The sequence below is a fragment of the Pan troglodytes genome, chromosome 12 (assembly GCF_028858775.2).
Source record: "Pan troglodytes isolate AG18354 chromosome 12, NHGRI_mPanTro3-v2.0_pri, whole genome shotgun sequence".
NCBI lineage: Eukaryota > Metazoa > Chordata > Mammalia > Primates > Hominidae > Pan > Pan troglodytes.
Genome location: NC_072410.2, coordinates 49194587 through 49213327, shown reverse-complemented (window position 1 = coordinate 49213327; position 18741 = coordinate 49194587). Strand labels below are relative to the sequence as shown.

General features: G+C 40.5%; 1 protein-coding gene across 11 annotated transcripts in view; it reads left to right on the top strand.

The window, feature by feature from the left end:
• Positions 1 to 18741, top strand: part of ALMS1 (ALMS1 centrosome and basal body associated protein) — a 259158-nt gene that overhangs the window by 149007 nt on the left and 91410 nt on the right. For all 11 annotated transcript variants that reach the window (XR_008546450.2, XR_010149365.1, XR_010149367.1 and 8 more), the window contains exon 11: positions 9750 to 9875. Coding sequence is in view for 5 of the 11 variants with exons in the window: in XM_016948786.3 (XP_016804275.3) it covers positions 9750 to 9875 (126 nt within the window). In the remaining 6 variants the exon portion in view is untranslated. The remainder of the gene's footprint in view (positions 1 to 9749; positions 9876 to 18741) is intronic.

Sequence of the window (18741 nt, the reverse complement as noted above, 5' to 3'; positions counted from 1 at the left end):
AGTGTACAAGAGTTCCCTTTTCTCCACATTCTTGCCAACATTTGTTGTTGTATATCTCTTGAATAAAACCATTTTAACTGGGGTGAGATGGTATCTCATTGTAGTTTTGCTTTGCATTTCTCTGATGATCACTGATGTTGAGCACCTTTTCATAAGCCTGTTTGCCATTTATATGTCTTCTTTTGAGAAATGTTCGTTCAGATCTTTTGCCCGTTTTTAAATTGGATTATTAGATTTTTTTTTTCCTATAGAGTTGTTTCAGTTCTTTATACATTATGGCTACTAATCCCTTGTCAGATGGATAGTTTGCAAATGTTTCCTCCTATTCTGTGGTTTGTCTCTTCAGTGTTGTTTCCTTTGCTGTGTGAAAGCTTTTTAACTTGATGTGATCACATTTGTCCATTTTTGCTTTGGTTGCCTGTATATGTGGGATATTACTCAAGAAATCTTTGCCAATATTTAATGTCCTAGAGAGTTTTCCCAGTGTTTTCTTCCTGTAGTTTCATAGCTTGAGGTCTTAGATTTAAGTCTTTAATCCATTTTGATTTGATTTCTGTATATGATGAAAGATAGAGGTTTAGCTTTATTCTTCTGCATGTAGATAACCAGCTTTCCCAGCACCATTTGTTGAAGAGACCGTCTTTTTCCCAGTGTATGTTCTTGGCACCTTTGTCGAAAATGAGTTCACTGTAGGTGTGTGGATTTGTTTCTGGGTTCTCTGGTTCTGTTTCATTGGTTTATGTGTCTGTTTTTAAGCCAGTACCATGATGTTTTGGTTATTATAGTATTGTAGTATAATTTGAAGTTAGATATTGTGATTCCTCCAGTTTCGTTCTTTATGCTTAAGATAGCTTTGTCTATTCTGGGTCTTTTGTGGTTCCATATAAATTTTAGGATTTTTTCTATTTCTGTGAAGAATGTCATTAGTATTTTGATAGGGATTGCCTTGAATACAGATGCAGTGGAATACCCGATTGCTTTAGGTAGTATGGACATTTTAACAATATTGATTCTTCTAATTCATGAACATGGAATATTTTTCCATTTTTTTGTTGTCCTCTTCAATTATCTTCATCAGTGTTCTATAGTTTCCTTTATAGAGATCTTTCACTTCTTTGGTTAATTGCTAGGTATTTGATTTTATGTGTGGCTATTGTAAATGGGATTATTTTTAAATTTCCTTTTCACATTGTTCACTGTTGACATATAGAAATGTGAACTGATTTTTGTATGTTGATTTTTGTATTCTGCAACTTTACTGAATTTATTGATTGTGGAGGCTCTAGGTTTTTACAAATATAAGATTGTATCATTTGCAAACAAGGATAATTTGACTTCTTCCTTTCCAATCTGGATCTCCTTTCTATCTTTCTCTTGTCTGATTGCTCGAGCTAGGACTTCCAGTGCTATGTTGAATAACGGTTTTGAAAGTAGGCATCCTTGTCATGTTCCACATCTTAGAGGAAAGGCTTTCAGTTTCTTCCCCATTCAGTATGATACTAGCTGTGGGTCTGTCATATATGGCTTTTATTATGTTGAGGTATGTGTTCTCTATACCTAGTTTTTTCAGGGTTTTTATCACGAAGAGATGTTGAATTTTAAGAAATGTTTTTTCATCGTCAGTTGAAATGATCATGTGGTTTTTGTCCTCCATTTTGTTGATGAGGCATCACATTGATTGATTAGCATATGTTAAACCATCCTTGCATCCCTGGGATGAATCCTTCTTGGTCATGATGAATGATCTTTTTAATGTGTTGTTGAATTTGGTTTGCTAGTATTTTGTTGAGGATTTTTGCATAAATATTCATGAGGGAGATTGGCCTGTAGTTTTCTTTTTTTTTCTCTCTTTTTTTTTTTGGATGTGTCTTTGGTTTACTGGTCTTGTAGAAGGAGTTTGGATGTATTCTCTCCTCTTCCATTTCTTGGAATAGTTTGAGTAGGATTGGCATTAGTTCTTCTTTAACTATTTGGTACAATTCAGCAGTTAAGCCATTGAGTCCTCAGCTTTTCTTTGCTGGGAGACTTTTTTTTTTTTTTTTTTTGAGACGGAGTCTCGCTCTGTCGCCCAGGCTGGAGTGCAGTGGCGCGATCTCGGCTCACTGCAAGCTCCGCCTCCCGGGTTCACGCCATTCACCTGCCTCAGCCTCCCGAGTAGCTGGGACTACAGGCGCCCGCTATCACGCCCGGCTAATTTTTTGTATTTTTAGTAGAGACGGGGTTTCACCGTGTTAGCCAGGATGGTCTCGATCTCCTGACCTCGTGATCCGCCCGCCTCGGCCTCCCAAAGTGCTGGGATTACAGGCGTGAGCCACCGCGCCCGGCCCGGGAGACTTTTTATTACAACTTTGACCTTGTTGCTTGTTATTGGTCTCTTTCAATTTTGGATTTCTTCCTGGTTGATAGGTTGTATGTTTCTAGGAATTTGTCCATTTTTTTCTAGCTTTTTCAATTTATTGGTGTAAAGTTGCTCATAGTAGTGTCTCATCATCCTTTAAATTTCTGTGCTATAGGTTGTAATGTCTCCTTTCTTAATCTCTGATTTTATTTACATGAGTCTTCTATTTTTCTTAGTCTGGCTAAAGGTTTGTCGATTTTGTTTATCTTTTCAACAAACAAACTTTTTGTTTCATTGATCTTTTGCGATGTTTTTCTCATATCAATTTTATGTATTTTTGCTCTGATCTTTATTTCTTTTTTTCTGCTAATTATGGATTTCATTTGCTCTTTTCTAGTTCATTAGCATATGTTGTTAGGTTGTTTATTTGAAGTTTTTCTATTTTTTTTAATGTAGGTGCTTATACCTATAAACTTTCCTCTTAGTACTGCTTTTGCTGTATCCCGTAGGTTTTGGTATGTTGTGTTTCCATTATCATTTGTCTCAAGAAATTTGTAAATTTCTTTCTTGATTTCTTCCTTGACCCACTGGTCATTCAGAAACATTATTTCATTTCCATGCATTTGTATAGTTTCCAAAGTTCCTTTCATTATTGATTTCTAGTTTTATTTCATTGTGATCAGAGAAATGACTTGATATAATTACAATTATTTTTGAATTTTTGAACACTTGTTTTGTGGCCTAAAATATGACCTATCCTTGAGAATGATCCATGTGCTGAGAACAATGTGTATTCTGCAGCCGTTGGATGAAATGTTCTGTAAATACCTATTAGGTCCATTCAATGTATCTTCGTTGATTTTTCTGTCTGGATGATCTGTCCAATACTGAAAGCGGGGTGTTGAAGTTTACAGCTGTTATTGTATTAGGTTCTATCTCTCTCTTTAGCTGTAAGAATACTTGCTTTATATATCTGGGTACTCCACCGTTGGGTCCATATATATTTACAGTTGTTATATCCTCTTGCTGAATTGACCTCTTTATCATTATATAATGACCTTTGTCTGTTTTTATAATTTTTGTCTTAAAGTCTATTTTGTCTGATATGAGTATAGCTGTTCTTCCTCTCTTTTGGTTTCTATTTGCGTGGGATATCTTTTTCCATCCCTTTATTTTTAGTCTATTCATGGTCTTTATAGGTTAATTGTGTTTCTTGTAGGAAATAGATGGTTGGGTCTTGTTTTTTTATGCATTCATTCAACCACTGTATGTCTTTGGATAGGAGGATTTAGTCTACTGCTTTTTATTTTTTATTTTAGATTTGCCCTTTTGAGGCTATTTTCTAGATCCTGTAGGCATGCTTTATTCTTTTTTATTCCTTTTTTTCTTTTGTCTCCTCTGACTGTATTTTCAAATAGCCTGTCTTCAAACTCACTGTGTTTAATCAATTTTGCTGTTAAGAGAGTCTGATGCATTCTTTAGTGTGTCAGGTGTATTTTTCTACTCCAGTATTTCTGCTTGATTCTTTTTAATTATTTCAGTCTTTTTGTTAAATTTGTCTTATAGGATTCTGAGTTCTTTCTCTGTGTCATCTTGAATTTCTTTGAGTTTCCTCAAAGCAGTTTTTTTTTTTCTTTTTTTTTTTGAGATGGACTCTTGCTGTGTCGCTGAGGATGGAGTACAGTGGTGCAGTCTCAGCTCGCTGCAGCCTCTGCCCCCTGGGTTCAAGCAATTCTCCTGCCTCACCCTCCCAAGTAGCTGGGACTACAGGGGTGTGCCACCACACCCAGCTAATTTTTGTATTTTTAGTAGAGACGGGGTTTCACCATGTTGGCCAAGCTGGTCTCGAACTCCCGACCTCAGGTGATCTGCCCACCTCAGCCTCCCAAAGTGTTGGAATTACAGGCGTGAGCCACTGCACCCAGCCAAAACAGATATTTTTGAATTCTTTGTCTGAAAGGTTCCACATCTCTGTTTCTCCAGGATTGGTTTTTAGTGTCATATTTAGTTCATTTGGTGAGGTCATGTTTTCATAGATGGTCTAGAAGCTTGTGGATATTTGTTGGTGTCTGAGCATTGAAGAATTAGGTATTTATTGTAGTCTTCACAGTCTGACTTTGTTTATACCCATCCTTCTTGGGAGTGCTTTCAAGGAATTCAAAGGGAGTTGGGTGTTATGATCTGAGTTTTTGGTCACTGTAGCCATATCTCCATTAGGGGGCACTTCAAGCCTAGTAACACTGTGGCTCTTGCAGACTTGTAGAGGTACCACCTTGGAGGTTGTATTAGTCCATTTTCAAACTCCTAGAAGTATGCTACCTGAGACTGGTTAATTTATAAAGAAAGGGAGTTCAGTTGACTCAGTTCTGCATGGCTGGGGAGGCCTCAGGAAACTTACAATCATGGCAGAAGGCGAAGGGAAAGCAAGGCACGTCTTACATGGTGGCAGGAGAGAGTGAGATCTCAGGGATAACTGCCACGTTAAAACCATCAAGATCTCATGAGAACTCCCTCACTATCACAAGAACAGCATTAGAGAAACTGCCCCCATGATCCAATCACCTCCCACCAGGTCCCTCCCTCAACATGTGGGGATTACAATTTGAGATGAGATTTGGCTAGGGACACAGAGCCAAACCATATTATTCCACTCCTGGCCCCTCCCAAATTTCATGTCCTTTTCACATTTAAAAACCAATCATGCCTTCCCAATAGTCCCCCAGAATCAACTCATTCTAGCATTAAGCCAAAAGTCCAAGTCCAAAGTCTCATGTGAGACAAGGCAGGTGGGTCCCTTCTGCCTGTGAGCCTGTAAAATAAAAAACAAGTTAGTTAGTTCCAGGATACAGTGAGGGTACAGGCATTGGATAAATGTTCCCATTCCAAATGGGAGAAGCTGGCTAAAACAAAGGGATTACAGGCCCCATGCAAGTTGAAAACCTGGCTGGGCAGTCATTAAATCTTAAAGCTCCAAAATTTCCTTTGACTCCATGTCATACATCCAGGGCATGCTGATGCAAGGGGTTGGCTCCCACAGCCTTGGGCAGCTCCACCCCTGAGGTTTTGCAGGGCACAGCTCCCACAGCTACTGTCATGAGCTGGTGTTTAGTACCTGCGGCTTTTCCAGGTGCACAGTGCAAGCTGTTGGTGGATCTACCATTCTGAGGTCTAGAGGATGGTGGCCCTCTTCTCACAGCTCCACTAGGCAGTGCCCAAGTAGGGACTATTAGTGGGGGCTCCAACTCACATTACCAGTCTGCATTTCCCTAGTAGAAGTTCTCCATGAGTGCTCTGCCCCTGCAGCAGACTTCTTCCTGGACATCTAGGCATTCATATATCCTCTGAAATCTAGGTGGAGGCTCCCAAAGTTCAACTCTTGTCTTCTGTGCACCTGTAGGCCCAACACCACGTGAAACTGTCAAAGCTTGGGGCTTGCACCCTCTGAAGCAATGTCCTGAGCTGTCCTTTTAGCCACAGGTGGAGCTGGAGCAGCTGGGACACAGGGCACCAAGTCCCAAGGCTGCACAGAGCAGCTGGGCCCTAGGCGGGGCCCACAAAACCATTTTTCCCTCCTAGGCCTCCAGGCCTGTGATGGAAGGGACTCCCGTTAAGATCTCTGACATGCCCTGGAGACATTTTCCCCATTGTCTTGGCTATTAACATTTGGCTCCTCGTTACTTATGCAAATTTCTGCAGCCAGCTTGAATTCCTTGAATGGGTTTTTCTTTTCTACTGCATAGTCAGGCTGCAAATTTTTCAAACTTTTATGCCCTGCTTCCCTTTTAAACATAAGTTCCAATTTCAAACCCTCTCTTTGTGAATGTACATAACTGAATGCTTTCAGAATAAGCCAGGTAACCTCTTGAATGCTTTGCTGTTTAGAAATTTCTCTTGCCAGATACCCTAAATCATCTCTTTCAAGTTCAGATCTCCAGGGCAGGGGAAAAATGCTGCCAGTCTCTTTGCTAATGCATAGCAAAAGTGACCTTTATGCCAGTTCCCAACAAGTTTCTCATCTCCATCTGAGACCACCTCAACCTGGACTTCATTGTCCATATCACTGTCAGCATTTTTGGTCAAAACCTTTCAGTAAGCCTCTAGAATGTTCCAGACTTTCCCACATCTTCCTGTCTTCCTCTAAGCCCTCCAGCCTGTTCCAATCTCTGCCGGTTACCCAGTTCCCAAGTTGCTTCCACATGTTCAGGTTATCTTTATAGCAGTGCCCCACTTCTGGCACCAATTCTTTGTATTCATTTTCACACTGCTTTAAAGATACTACCTGAGACTGGTAATTTATAAGTAAAAGAGGTTTAATTGACTAACAGTTCCACATGGTTGGGGAGGCCTCAGGAAACTTACAATCATGGCGGAAGGTGAAGGGGAAGCAAGACACATCTTACGTGGCAGCAGGAGAAAGAGAGCTCAGGGGAAACTGCCACTTCTAAACCATCAAGATCTCATGAGAATTCCCTCACTATCGTGAGAACAAGGTGGGAACCACACCCATAATCTAATCACCTCCCACCAGGTCTCTGCCTCAACATATGGGGATTACCATTTGAGATGAGATTTGGTTGGGTACTCAGAGCCAAACCATATCAGAAGTTTCTGATAAGATCCAGAAGAATTCTCTGGATTACCAGGTAGAGACTCTTGTTCTTTTCCTTTACTTTCTCCCAAAGAAATGGAGTCTGTCTCTGTGCTGAGCTGCTTGGAGCTGGTGTGACACAAGCACCCCTGTGGCCACCACCAGTGGGACTGTTCTAGGTTAGACCTGAAGCCAGCACACACTGGTTCTCGCCTGAGGTCTACGGGAACCACTTGCTGGATACTGCCTATGTTTGTTCCAGGCCCTGGGGCTCTACAATCAGCAGGTGGCAAAGCCAGGGAGTCTTGTGTGCTTTCCTTCAGGGTGGCGATTTCCCCCTGGCCCTAGGCAGGTCCAGAATTGCTGTCTGGGAGCCATGACCTGAAGTCAGAAACCTTAGTGCTTTATTCTGCTGTGGCTGAACTGGCATCCATGCCACAAGACAAAAAGTTCTTCTTATTCTTTCCTCTTTTCCACAAACAGAGGAGTCACTCCCCATGGCCACCACTGCCCCAGGCTTGTGGTGACTGCTGACTGCCTACTGCTGATATTCATTCAAGGCCCAAGGGCTCTTTCATCAGCTTGGGTGAATGCTTCTAGGCCTGGGACTCTCACTTCAGGGCAATGGCCTCCCTTCTGGCCCAGGGCAGGTCCAGAAATGCCATCCACAAGCCAACACCTGGAATCAGGAACTCCTGGAGCTTACTTTGTACTCTACCCCTCTGTGGCTGAGCTGGCACCTAAGCTGCAAAACAAAGTCCTATTTAATCTTCCCTCTCCTTTTCTCAAGCAAAGGGAGTCTCTCCTCATAGCCACCATAGCTGGGAAATGTGCTGGGTCACACCTGAAGCCAGCACATCTCTGAGTCTCACCCAGGTGAGTACTGCCTGGCTACCACTGCTCACTATTCAGGACCCAAGTACTCTTTAGTCAGCAGGTGATGAATCCTGCCAGGACTGGGTCCTTCCCTGCAAGGCAGCAAGTTCCTTTCTGGCCCAGGGTATGTCTAGAAATGTCCAGGAACTAGGTCATGGAATGGAGGCCTCAGGACTCTGCCTGGCATCTCTATCATTCTGTGGCTGAGCTGGTATCCAGGTTGCAAGAGAAAGGTCTGTTTAATCTTCCGTCTTCCGAAGTGAAAGGAAGGACCCTCTCCTGGAGCTGCAAGCTGTGCTGTCTAGGTTTGGGTATGGAGTGGTGCAAGTGCTTCCCTTGGCCATTTTGGCTGGTGTCTTACTAGGTTGCATACGCCCAAGTCAGCTGGCTCTGATTCCAGCACATCACCAAGACTTTCCTGGGAATTGTGTTTCTTATTGCTTTAGGCTATGGTATATGCTATTTTATCACAGAAACCCTAAATTACAGGTAAGTAGTCTAGAGCAGATAGCTGAGTTGCATATCTGGTGGCTGTGGCATCCTTCCATCTCTGGAAGTGTGACTTCCATTTCTGGGTCTAGAGTAACTGCTACAGCTATCATGATCTGCAGTATCTAGGAAGTGGGGGGCTTTAATGGGATACCTTTACTGGAATGCCTGGAAGTTTCACACATTCTTGCACTCTTCCCATGGGCTGAACAAAGTTACCCATATGTTCACACATGGCTGTAAGGGAGATTGGAAGTGTATATAGATGTATAGGTGTAAGGAGGTAGGGAAGTTGGACACAAGGTCATATTTGACAGTTTCTACCAATCATGAAAGAAAAACTAGTATATAGAAAAAAAATGTCCATAATAGTAAGATGAGGGCATATTTTTTAAATGAGATTCCATTTACCTCTATTAGCAATTAATCATTTCTTAATGACTACATGTGCTGTTGGAGGAAGAGTAAATTGTCACAGACATAATAATAAGCAATTTAGCAGTCAGTACTTTTTTAAAAACTTCATGAATGGTGTAATTTTTCACTTTGTAAAAAGAATTTACCTTGGATGGGTGATGGGGGAGAATAAGTATAAACAGGAAAATCTTTATTCACAGAATTCTTTATAATTGAACATTTTAACACAACCTGCATTTTCAACATTAGGCTAAGAGTTGACTATATTTAATCTGGTATAACCATAAAAATGTGAAGAATAGGAAGTAAAATGAATATTTTTATTATAAATAATAGAAAAGCTGAATTTCAAATTATGCATACTATATGCAGACAACTTTGTAAACAAATAAAAAACAGGAAAAGATGGGTGAGTTATACATTAAAATGTTAACAATAATTATCCTTGAGTGGTAGGACCTTGTAATTTTTACGTTTATATATTTTCTTAATATTGAAAATTCATACTCTTGCAGTGGAAACTATGTTTTGAAGCCCTGTCACATAGATGAGAATTAGACTTATTTTCTAGGACTCTGGAAGCAGAATAAGACCAGTATAAGGGCTTAATTATGACCAGGTTAGGGTTCGATGTAAGATAACATGTTTTTTAGTTAGAGTCATCTATATATGGAATGGATTGCTAAAAAGTCATCTCAATGAAACATATCCCTACCATCCTACTTAAACTGTTTCCCCTGCATTTAAACCCCAATTTCTCCTGTATTCTTAATTACCTTCAGCATTTCTATATTTTCCCTGTATCACTTATAATGTATTAAAATGCTAGATAATTTACTCATTTAGTATGTTAATTATTTACTGTATATTTTCCTCCTCTAGAGTTCTCATTCTTCTTGAAGGCAGAGATACATTTCTCTTTGTTCACTCATAAATTCCAAAAGTCATGAACACTGCCTGAAACATAGAAGGCATTCCATATTTGTTCAATGAATTAACAAATGTTTTTCATATTAATTGTTCTGATTTTTACCTCCTTAGGCCAGCCTTTATTATTGCCATATAAGCCTTCTGGTAGTACCAAGATGTATTATGTTCCACAATTAAGACAACTTCCTCCATCTCCGGATTCCAAATCAGATACCACCGTTGAAAGCTCCCATTCAGGTATTATGCAGAAATTATTCGAAGTTTTATTGTTTGATATTTTATTTGTGTATTGGCTAGTTGATTCTGGAGTGACAAAAGTCCAGTGCTCTTTAATTTTTCAGTGAAATATGGAACTTCTCATACTTTGATCTCTGGTTCAGATAGGTGAGTTATTTGATCAGATATATACACATAAGCATTTATAATATTTGATGAAGGAAATTGTATGGATCATTATTTGGGTTAGTGGGCTCCATCTAGGGCAAAGTTTCTAAGCTTTCTTGGTTCACAGTACCCTTAGTGTTTCACTGATTTATTTTCTCTGCTTTATATATAATAAGCAATTATTTTTTCAAATAGCAACTAAGGAATTAGGACATAAATACTAATTGTTTTCCTCTGACAACTAATTTAACACATTTGTTATTTATTTTTGGTTTTGGTTTTTGAAAAAAAAAATTTGTTCATAAATAACAATGATGACTTACTAATGACATATGTGTAGCTGTTGGACACTGTGCAACTTCCCAAACCATGAGATGAGATTGGACCCTCTTATTTTCTGCCTTTTATTACAGCAGCTGCCAAAAATCCAGCTTTTGCCAAGGCACAACAGCATTGAAAAGAACATAGCACTATCTGATGTTGACACTTTGACCTTGAGCTAGTAGTTTATCACTGTCCTTTCCCTAGAATTTTAAACTATCCTGCAGCATCCCTGTGAATCCACTATGGAGGAGCTGCAGAGTTAGGAAATGAATAATACCCCATGGAGGCACTAGATAAATATTTCCTATGGAGATTTTAAGTTAAGGGTGCAGAGTTAGTGTGGTGTAGGGTTTTGATTGGTGGGACAGTATTTTGAGTTGTCGACGGGATATGACTTGATTCACTTTAGACAAATTGTTTTTTCCATGATTGTCTATAAATATCATTATATATATAGAAATTACAAAGAAAGGAGAAGTTGCCCCTGGTCCTAGGCAGACATTTTTGTTACTTTGATATGAAAGAGAACCAAACTAGCTTCTGATAGTAACTGCACTAAAGCCTCTGATACAACCTCGCCTGATTTCCCACAATGATGGCATTGAAAAAAAAGAACCACAAAAATACTCACCACAAGTTAAGATTGTTAAGTTTATAGCCATAAATGAAGAAATGTTTACTCCTTGCAAGGCTATGGTTTTAAAAACACTGTTAATGGCTACCAGAAAGAAAACAAGCTCACTTAATTGATTGTAGGTAGGAAAATCTTCTATCCCACTTACTCATAGTTGAGAAGACAGAATGTCTGTAAACAGTAGAAACCTGGTCAGATGTGCTAGTACTTTCTGAGGCCTCCAGTGTCCTGCTATCGATATATGTCACTAACACTTCCATCTGATTGGAGAGATTAACTTAGAGAAAGATTGAACAGTGTAGGTGATGGGAGAAGAAAATGACTCAGGACTGGCACACTGTATCCTGATAAATATAGTTTCTGTAATAAAGGACTGTATGCATCAGTACGACAAAAAGAGATCTAGTTGCCATACACACTTGAGATTGTTTTTTCATGTTTTCATCTATTCTGAGAGTGAGGAAGTTGGGAATAGAAAATAATCCTTTCTTAGACCAGTAGACCTACACTGGATGAAAGCCTAGAAATTGTTCTAATTCCTAGCCGTTATCTATGAATATGTTGTACATCTATAGCTATGAGAGGAGCCAATTAGAGTTTGGGGCCAAGAGCAAGACATACATCATTGTTAGCAAATATTTGGGCCAAATAACTGTTCTTCAGTTGAGAATCAGTAAATAATAGAACTGATGCAAACAACGATGGCAAAAAACTGGGGCAAAGGAAACAGCCATCCAAAGAAAGAGATAAATGTCTGCAAATAAACCAGTCTTAATAGCAACCCAGGGAGTATTTATTCAAGAAAAATGGCCAAATCCCACTAAGCACAGTAAGCGTTAGCATTTTAACTTGCCCTAGTCCCATTACCAGTACCTCAGCTCAGTGATAGCCTTAAGAAATATAGCTTTCTTTTCCAAGACCAGAGGATGCAAAATGGAGCTGGGCCTCTTTTAAAAGTTCCTTCCTAAAGAATTGTTAATATTTGACCTATCTAGTGGTTCTGTGAAGATTCCACACAAAAGGCTTATCTTTACTTGACCTGACTGGGAGCCATCCAGTGCTAAAGGCCTCTGGTGAAGGGGAGGGAAAGATGTTTATCAAAAACATTTACAGACAAGTATTTTAATATCATAATGGCTGAGGTGTGGACTAGCAGTTGAGGTAAACAGTAAACTAACTGGAAAGCTTAAAAGTAACACCCGAGGATAAGATGTTGATAGATTCTTTGAAAGGCGCTGACATATTCCTAAGACTCTGGGAGACCCCATATATGTGTAGGCCTGTGTATGCTCGGGAAAGACCCAAGGCGCTAGGTCTTATCTCTGGCTGACCTTGAGGATCTGTACAAGAAGAAAAGGGAAGGCTAAGGTAAAGTTGACAGCTGCCTAGGTCAGTGTTGAAGGTACACGCCAACATATGTGTGGAGCCATTTGATGAAGGCCGGGAGATTTATTGGTTCTAGGCATTTAAGGAAATCCCTGTTCAGGCATTAGCTGACCATTAAGCTAATTGAGTAGTAACTTCAATGGCCATATATAAAAAGAATATAGACTTTACAGAATTAATTCAGAGAAGTTATTAAAACAACATAAAGCAACAACACCAAACCCTGAGATGGAAGTAGAATCTGGTTTCCAGAGTTGGCGCATTGTATTACTTAAATGTCCAGGCCAGGTGCGGTGGCTCATGCCTGTAATGCCAGCACTTTGGGAGGCCGAGATGGGAGGATTGCCTGAGCCCTGGAGTTTGAGATCAGCCTGGGCAATATAGCAAGACCCTGTCTCTACAAAAAATTAAAAATCAGCCAAGCATGATGGCCTACGCTTGTAGTCCCAGCTACTCGGAAGGCTGAGGCATGAGTATCACTTGAACCCTGGAGTTTAAGGCTGCAGTGAACTATGATTGCGCCACTGCACTCCACTCTGGGCAACAGAGTGAGACCACGTCTCAAAGAAGAAAAACAAAAACAAAAAAACAAAGGCAACAAAAGGAAAATATATATGGGAGACTTTATCAAAATTCAAAACTTTTGTACACATAACCCAGTCAACAGAATGAAAAGGTGACTCACAGAATAGGAGAAAATATTTGCAAATCATATATCTGATGAGAGATTAATACCTAAAATATGTAAGGAACCCTTACAACTCAACAACAATAACCCAAACAATCTGATTCATAAATGGGCACAGAATCTGATGGACATTTCTCCAAGGAAGACGTGCAAATAGCCAATAAACACCTGAAAATCTTCTCTACATCATTAATCATGAGGGAAATACCAAACAAAACCATACTAAGATACCACTTCACACCCATTACAATCACTGTTATTTTAAAAAATAAGCGGAGAGAGCCAAGATGGCCGAATAGGAAGAGCTCCAGTCTGCAGCTCCCAGTGTGAGCGATGCAGAAAACGAATGATTTCTGCATTTCCAACTGAGGTACTGGGTTCATCTCACTAGGGATTGTCGGACAGTGGGTGCAGGACAGTGGGTGCAGCGCACCGAGCGTGAGCCAAAGCAGGGCAAGGCATCGCCTCACCCGGGAAGCGCAAGGGGTCATGGAATTCCCTTTGCTAGCCAAGGAAAGGAGTGACAGACGGCACCTGGAAAATCGGGTCACTCCCACCCTAATACTGCGCTTTTCCAACGGGCTTTAAAAATGGCACACCAGGAGATTATATCCCGCACCTGGCTCGGAGGGTCCTATGCCCACGGAGCCTCGCTCATTGCTAGCACAGCAGTCTGAGATCAAACTGCAAGGCGGCAGCGAGGCTGGGGGATGGGCGCCCTCCATTGCCGAGGCTTGAGTAGGTAAACAAAGCGGCCGGGAAGCTCGAACTGGGTGGAGCCCACCACACCTCAAGGACGCCTGCCTGCCTCTGTAGACTCCACCTCTGGGGGCAGGGCATAGCCAAACAAAAGGCAGCAGAAACCTCTGCAGACTTAAATGTCCCTGTCTGACAGCTTTGAAGAGAGTAGTGGTTCTCCCAGCACGCAGCTGGAGATCTGAGAACGGACAGATTACCTCCTCAAGTGGGACCTGACCCCTGAGTAGCCTAACTGGGAGGCATCCCCCAGGGGGGGCAGACTGACACTTCACACGGCCGGGTACTTCTCTGAGACAAAACTTTCAGAGGAACGATCAGGCGGCAACATTTGCTGTTCACCAATATTCGCTGTTCTGCAGCCTCCGCTGCTGATACCTAGGCAAATAGGGTCTGGAGTGGACCTCCAGCAAACTATAACAGACGTGCAGCTGAGGGTCCTGACTGTTACTAACAAACAGAAAGGACATCCACTCCAAAACCCCATCTGTACGTCACCATCATCAAAGACCAAAGGTAGATAAAACCACAGAGATGGGGAAAAAACAGAGCAGAAAAACTGAAAATTCTAAAAATCGGAGCGCCTCTCCTCCTCCAAAGGAACGTAGCTCCTCACCAGCAATGGAACAAAGCTGGATGGAGAATGACTTTGACGAGTTGAGAGAAGAAGGCTTCAGATGATCAAACAACTCCAAGCTAAAGGAGGAAGTTCGAACCCATGGCAAAGAAGTTAAAAACCTTGAAAAAAGATTAGACGAATGGCTAACTAGAATAACCAATGCAGAGAAGTCCTTAAAGGACCTGATAGAGCTGAAAACCATGGCAAGAGAACTACGTGGCGAATGTACAAGCCTCAGTAGCCGATTTGATCAACTGGAAGAAAGGGTATCAGTGATGGAAGATCAAATGAATGAAATCAAGCGAGAAGAGAAGTTTAGAGAAAAAAGAATAAAAAGAAACAAAGCCTCCAAGAAATATGAGACTATATGAAACGACCAAATCTACGTCTAATTGGTGTACTTGAAAGCGACGGGGAGAATGGAACCAAGTTGGAAAATACTCTGCAGGATATTATCCAGGAGAACTTCCCCAATCTAGCAAGGCAGGCCAACATTCAGATTCAGGAAATACAGAGAATGCCACAAAGATGCTCCTCGAGAAGAGCAACTCCAAGACACATAATTATCAGATTCACCAAAGCTGAAATGAAGGAGAAAATGTTAAGGGCAGCCAGAGAGAAAGATCGGGTTACCCACAAAGGGAACCCCATCAGACTAACAGCTGATCTCTCAGCAGAAACTCCAATCCAGAAGAGAGTGGGGGCCAATATTCAACATTCTTAAAGAAAAGAATTTTCAACCCAGAATTTCATATCCAGCCAAACTAAGCTTCATAAGTGAAGGAGAAATAAAATCCTTTACAGACAAGCAAATGCTGAGAGATTTTGTCACCACCAGGCCTGCCCTAAAAGAGCTCCTGAAGGAAGCACGAAACATGGAAAGGAACAACTGGTACCAGCCACTGCAAAAACATGCCAAATTGTAAAGACCATTGAGGCTAGGAAGAAACTTCATCAATCAACTAACGAGCAAAATAACCAGCTAACATCATAATGACAGGATCAAATTCACACATAACAATATTAACTTTAAATGTAAATGGACTAAATGCTCCAATTAAAAGACACAGACTGGCAAATTGGTTAAAGAGTCAAGACCCATCAGTGTGCTGTATTCAGGAAACCCATCTCACGTGCAGAGTCACACATAGGCTCAAAATAAAGGGATAGAGGAAGATCTACCAAGCAAATGGAAAACAAAAAAAGGCAGGGGTTGCAATCCTAGTCTCTGATAAAACAGACTTTAAACCAACAAAGATCAAAAGAGACAAAGAAGGCCATTACATAATGGTAAAGGGATCAATTCAACAAGAAGGGCTAACTATCCTAAATATGTGTGCACCCAATACAGGAGCACCCAGATTGATAAAGCAAGTCCTTAGAGACCTAGAAAGAGACTTAGACTCCCACACAATAATGTGAAGACTTTAACTCCCCACTGTCAACATTAGACAGATCAATGAGACAGAAAGTTAACAAGGCTATCCAGGAATTGAATTCAGCTCTGCATGAAGCAGACCTAATAGACATCTACAGAACTCTCCACCCCAAATCAACAGAATATACAGTCTTCTCAGTACCATACCACACCTATTCCAAAACTGACCACATAGTTGGAAGTAAAGCACTCCTCAGCAAATATAAAAGAACAGAAATTGTAACAAACTATCTCTCAGACCACAGTGCAATCAAACTAGAACTCAGGATTAAGAAACTCACCAAAACCGCTCGACTACATGGAAACTGAACAACCTGCCCCTGAATGACTACTGGGTACATAACGAAATGAAGGCAGAAATAAAGATGTTCTTTGAAACCAGTGAGAACAAAGACGCAACATACCGGAATCTCTGGGACACATTCAAAGTAGTGTGTAGAGGGAAATTTATAGCACTAAATGCCCACAAGAGAAAGCAGGAAAGATCTAAAATTGACAGCCTAACATCACAATTAAAAGAACTAGAGAAGCAAGAGCAAACACATTCAAAAGCTAGTAGAAAGCAAGAAATAACTAAGATAAGAGCAGAATTGAAGGAAATAGAGTCACAATATACCCTTCAAAAAATCATTGAATCCAGGAGCTGTTTTTTTGAAAAGATCAACAAAATTGATAGACTGCTAGCCAGACTAATAAGAAAAGAGAGAAGAATCAAATAGATGCAATAAAAAATGATAAAGGGGATATCACCACCGATCCCACAGAAATACAAACTACCATCAGAGAATACTACAAACACCTCTATGCAAATAAACTAGAAAATCTAGAAGAAATGGATAAATCCCTCGACACATATACCTTCCCAAGACTAAACCAGGAAGAAGTTGAATCTCTGAATAGACCAATAACAGGCTCTGAAATTGAGGCAATAATCGATAGCTTACCAACCAAAAACGGTCCAGGACCAGATGGATTCACAGCCGAATTGTACCAGCGGTACAAGGAGGAGCTGGTACCATTCCTTCTGAAACTATTCCAATCAATAGAAAAAGAGGGAATCCTCCCTAACTCATTTTATGGGGCCAGCATCATCCTGATACCAAAGCCTGGCAGAGACACAACCAAAAAAGAGAATTTTAGACCAATATCCCTGATGAACATTGATGCAAAAATCCTCAGTAAAATACTGGCAAACCGAATCCAGCAGCACATCAAAAAGCTTATTCACCATGATGAAGTGGGCTTCATCCCTGGGATGCAAGGCTGGTTCAACATTCATAAATCAGTAAATGTAATCCAGCATATAAACAGAACCAAAGACAAAAACCACATGATTATCTCAATAGATGCAGAAAAGGCCTTTGACAAAATTCAACAACCCTTCATGCTAAAAACTCTCAATAAATTAGGTATTGATGGGACATATCTCAAAATAATAAGAGCTATCTATGACAAACCCACAGCCAGTATCATACTGAATGGGCAAAAACTGGAAGCATTCCCTTTGAAAACTGGCACAAGACAGGGATGCCCTCTCTCACCACTCCTATTCAACACAGTGTTGGAAGTTCTGGCCAGGGCAATCAGGCAGGGGAAGGAAATAAAGGGTATTCAATTAGGAAAAGAGGAACTCAAATTGTCCCTGTCTGCAGATGACATGATTGTATATCTAGAAAACCCCATTGTCTCAGCCCAAAATCTCCTTAAGCTGATAAGCAACTTCAGCAAAGTCACAGGATACAAAATCAATGTAGAAAAATCACAAGCGTTCCTATACACCAATAACAGACAAAGAGAGAGCCAAATCATGAGTGAACTCCCATTCACAATTGCTTCAAAGAGAATAAAATACCTAGAAATCCAACTTACAAGGGATGTGAAGGACCTCTTCAAGGAGAACTACAAACCACTGCTCAATGAAATAAAAGAGGATACAAACAAATGGAAGAACATTCCATGCTCATGGGTAGGAAGAATCAATATCGTGAAAATGTCCATACTGCCCAAGGTAATTTATAGATTCAATGCCATCCCCATCAAGCTACCAATGACTTTCTTCACAGAATGGGAAAAAACGACTTTAAAGTTCATTTGGAACAGAAAAAGAGCCTGCATCGCCATGTCAATCCTAAGACAAAAGAACAAAGCTGGAGGCATCACGCTACCTGACTTCAAACTATACTACAAGGCTACAGTAACCAAAACAGCATGGTACTGGTACCAAAACAGAGATATAGACCAACGGAACAGAACAGAGCCCTCAGAAATAATGCGGCACATCTACGGCTATCTGATCTTTGACAAACCTGAGAAAAACAAGCAATGGGGAAAGGATTCCCTATTTAATAAATGGTGCTGGGAAAGCTGCCTAGCCATATGTAGAAAGCTGAAAGTGGATCCCTTCCTTATACCTTATACAAAAATTAATTCAAGATGGATTAAAGACTTACATGTTAGACCGAAAATCATAAAAACCCTAGAAGAAAACCTAGGCAATACCATTCAGGACACAGGCATGGTCAAGGACTTCATGTCTAAAACACAAAAAGCAATGGCAACAAAAGCCAAAATTGACAAATGGGATCTAATTAAACTAAAGAGCTTCTGCACAGTTAAAGAAACTACCATCAAAATGAACAGGCAACCTACAGAATGGGAGAAAAATTTTGCTATCTACCCATCTGATAAAGGGCTAATATCCAGAATCTACAATGAACTCCAACAAATTTACAAGAAAGAAACAAACAACCCCATCAACAAGTGGGCGAAGGATATGAACAGACACTTCTCAAAAGAAGACATTTATGCAGCCAACAGACATGAAAAAATGCTCATCATCACTGGCCATCAGAGAAATGCAAATCAAAACCACAA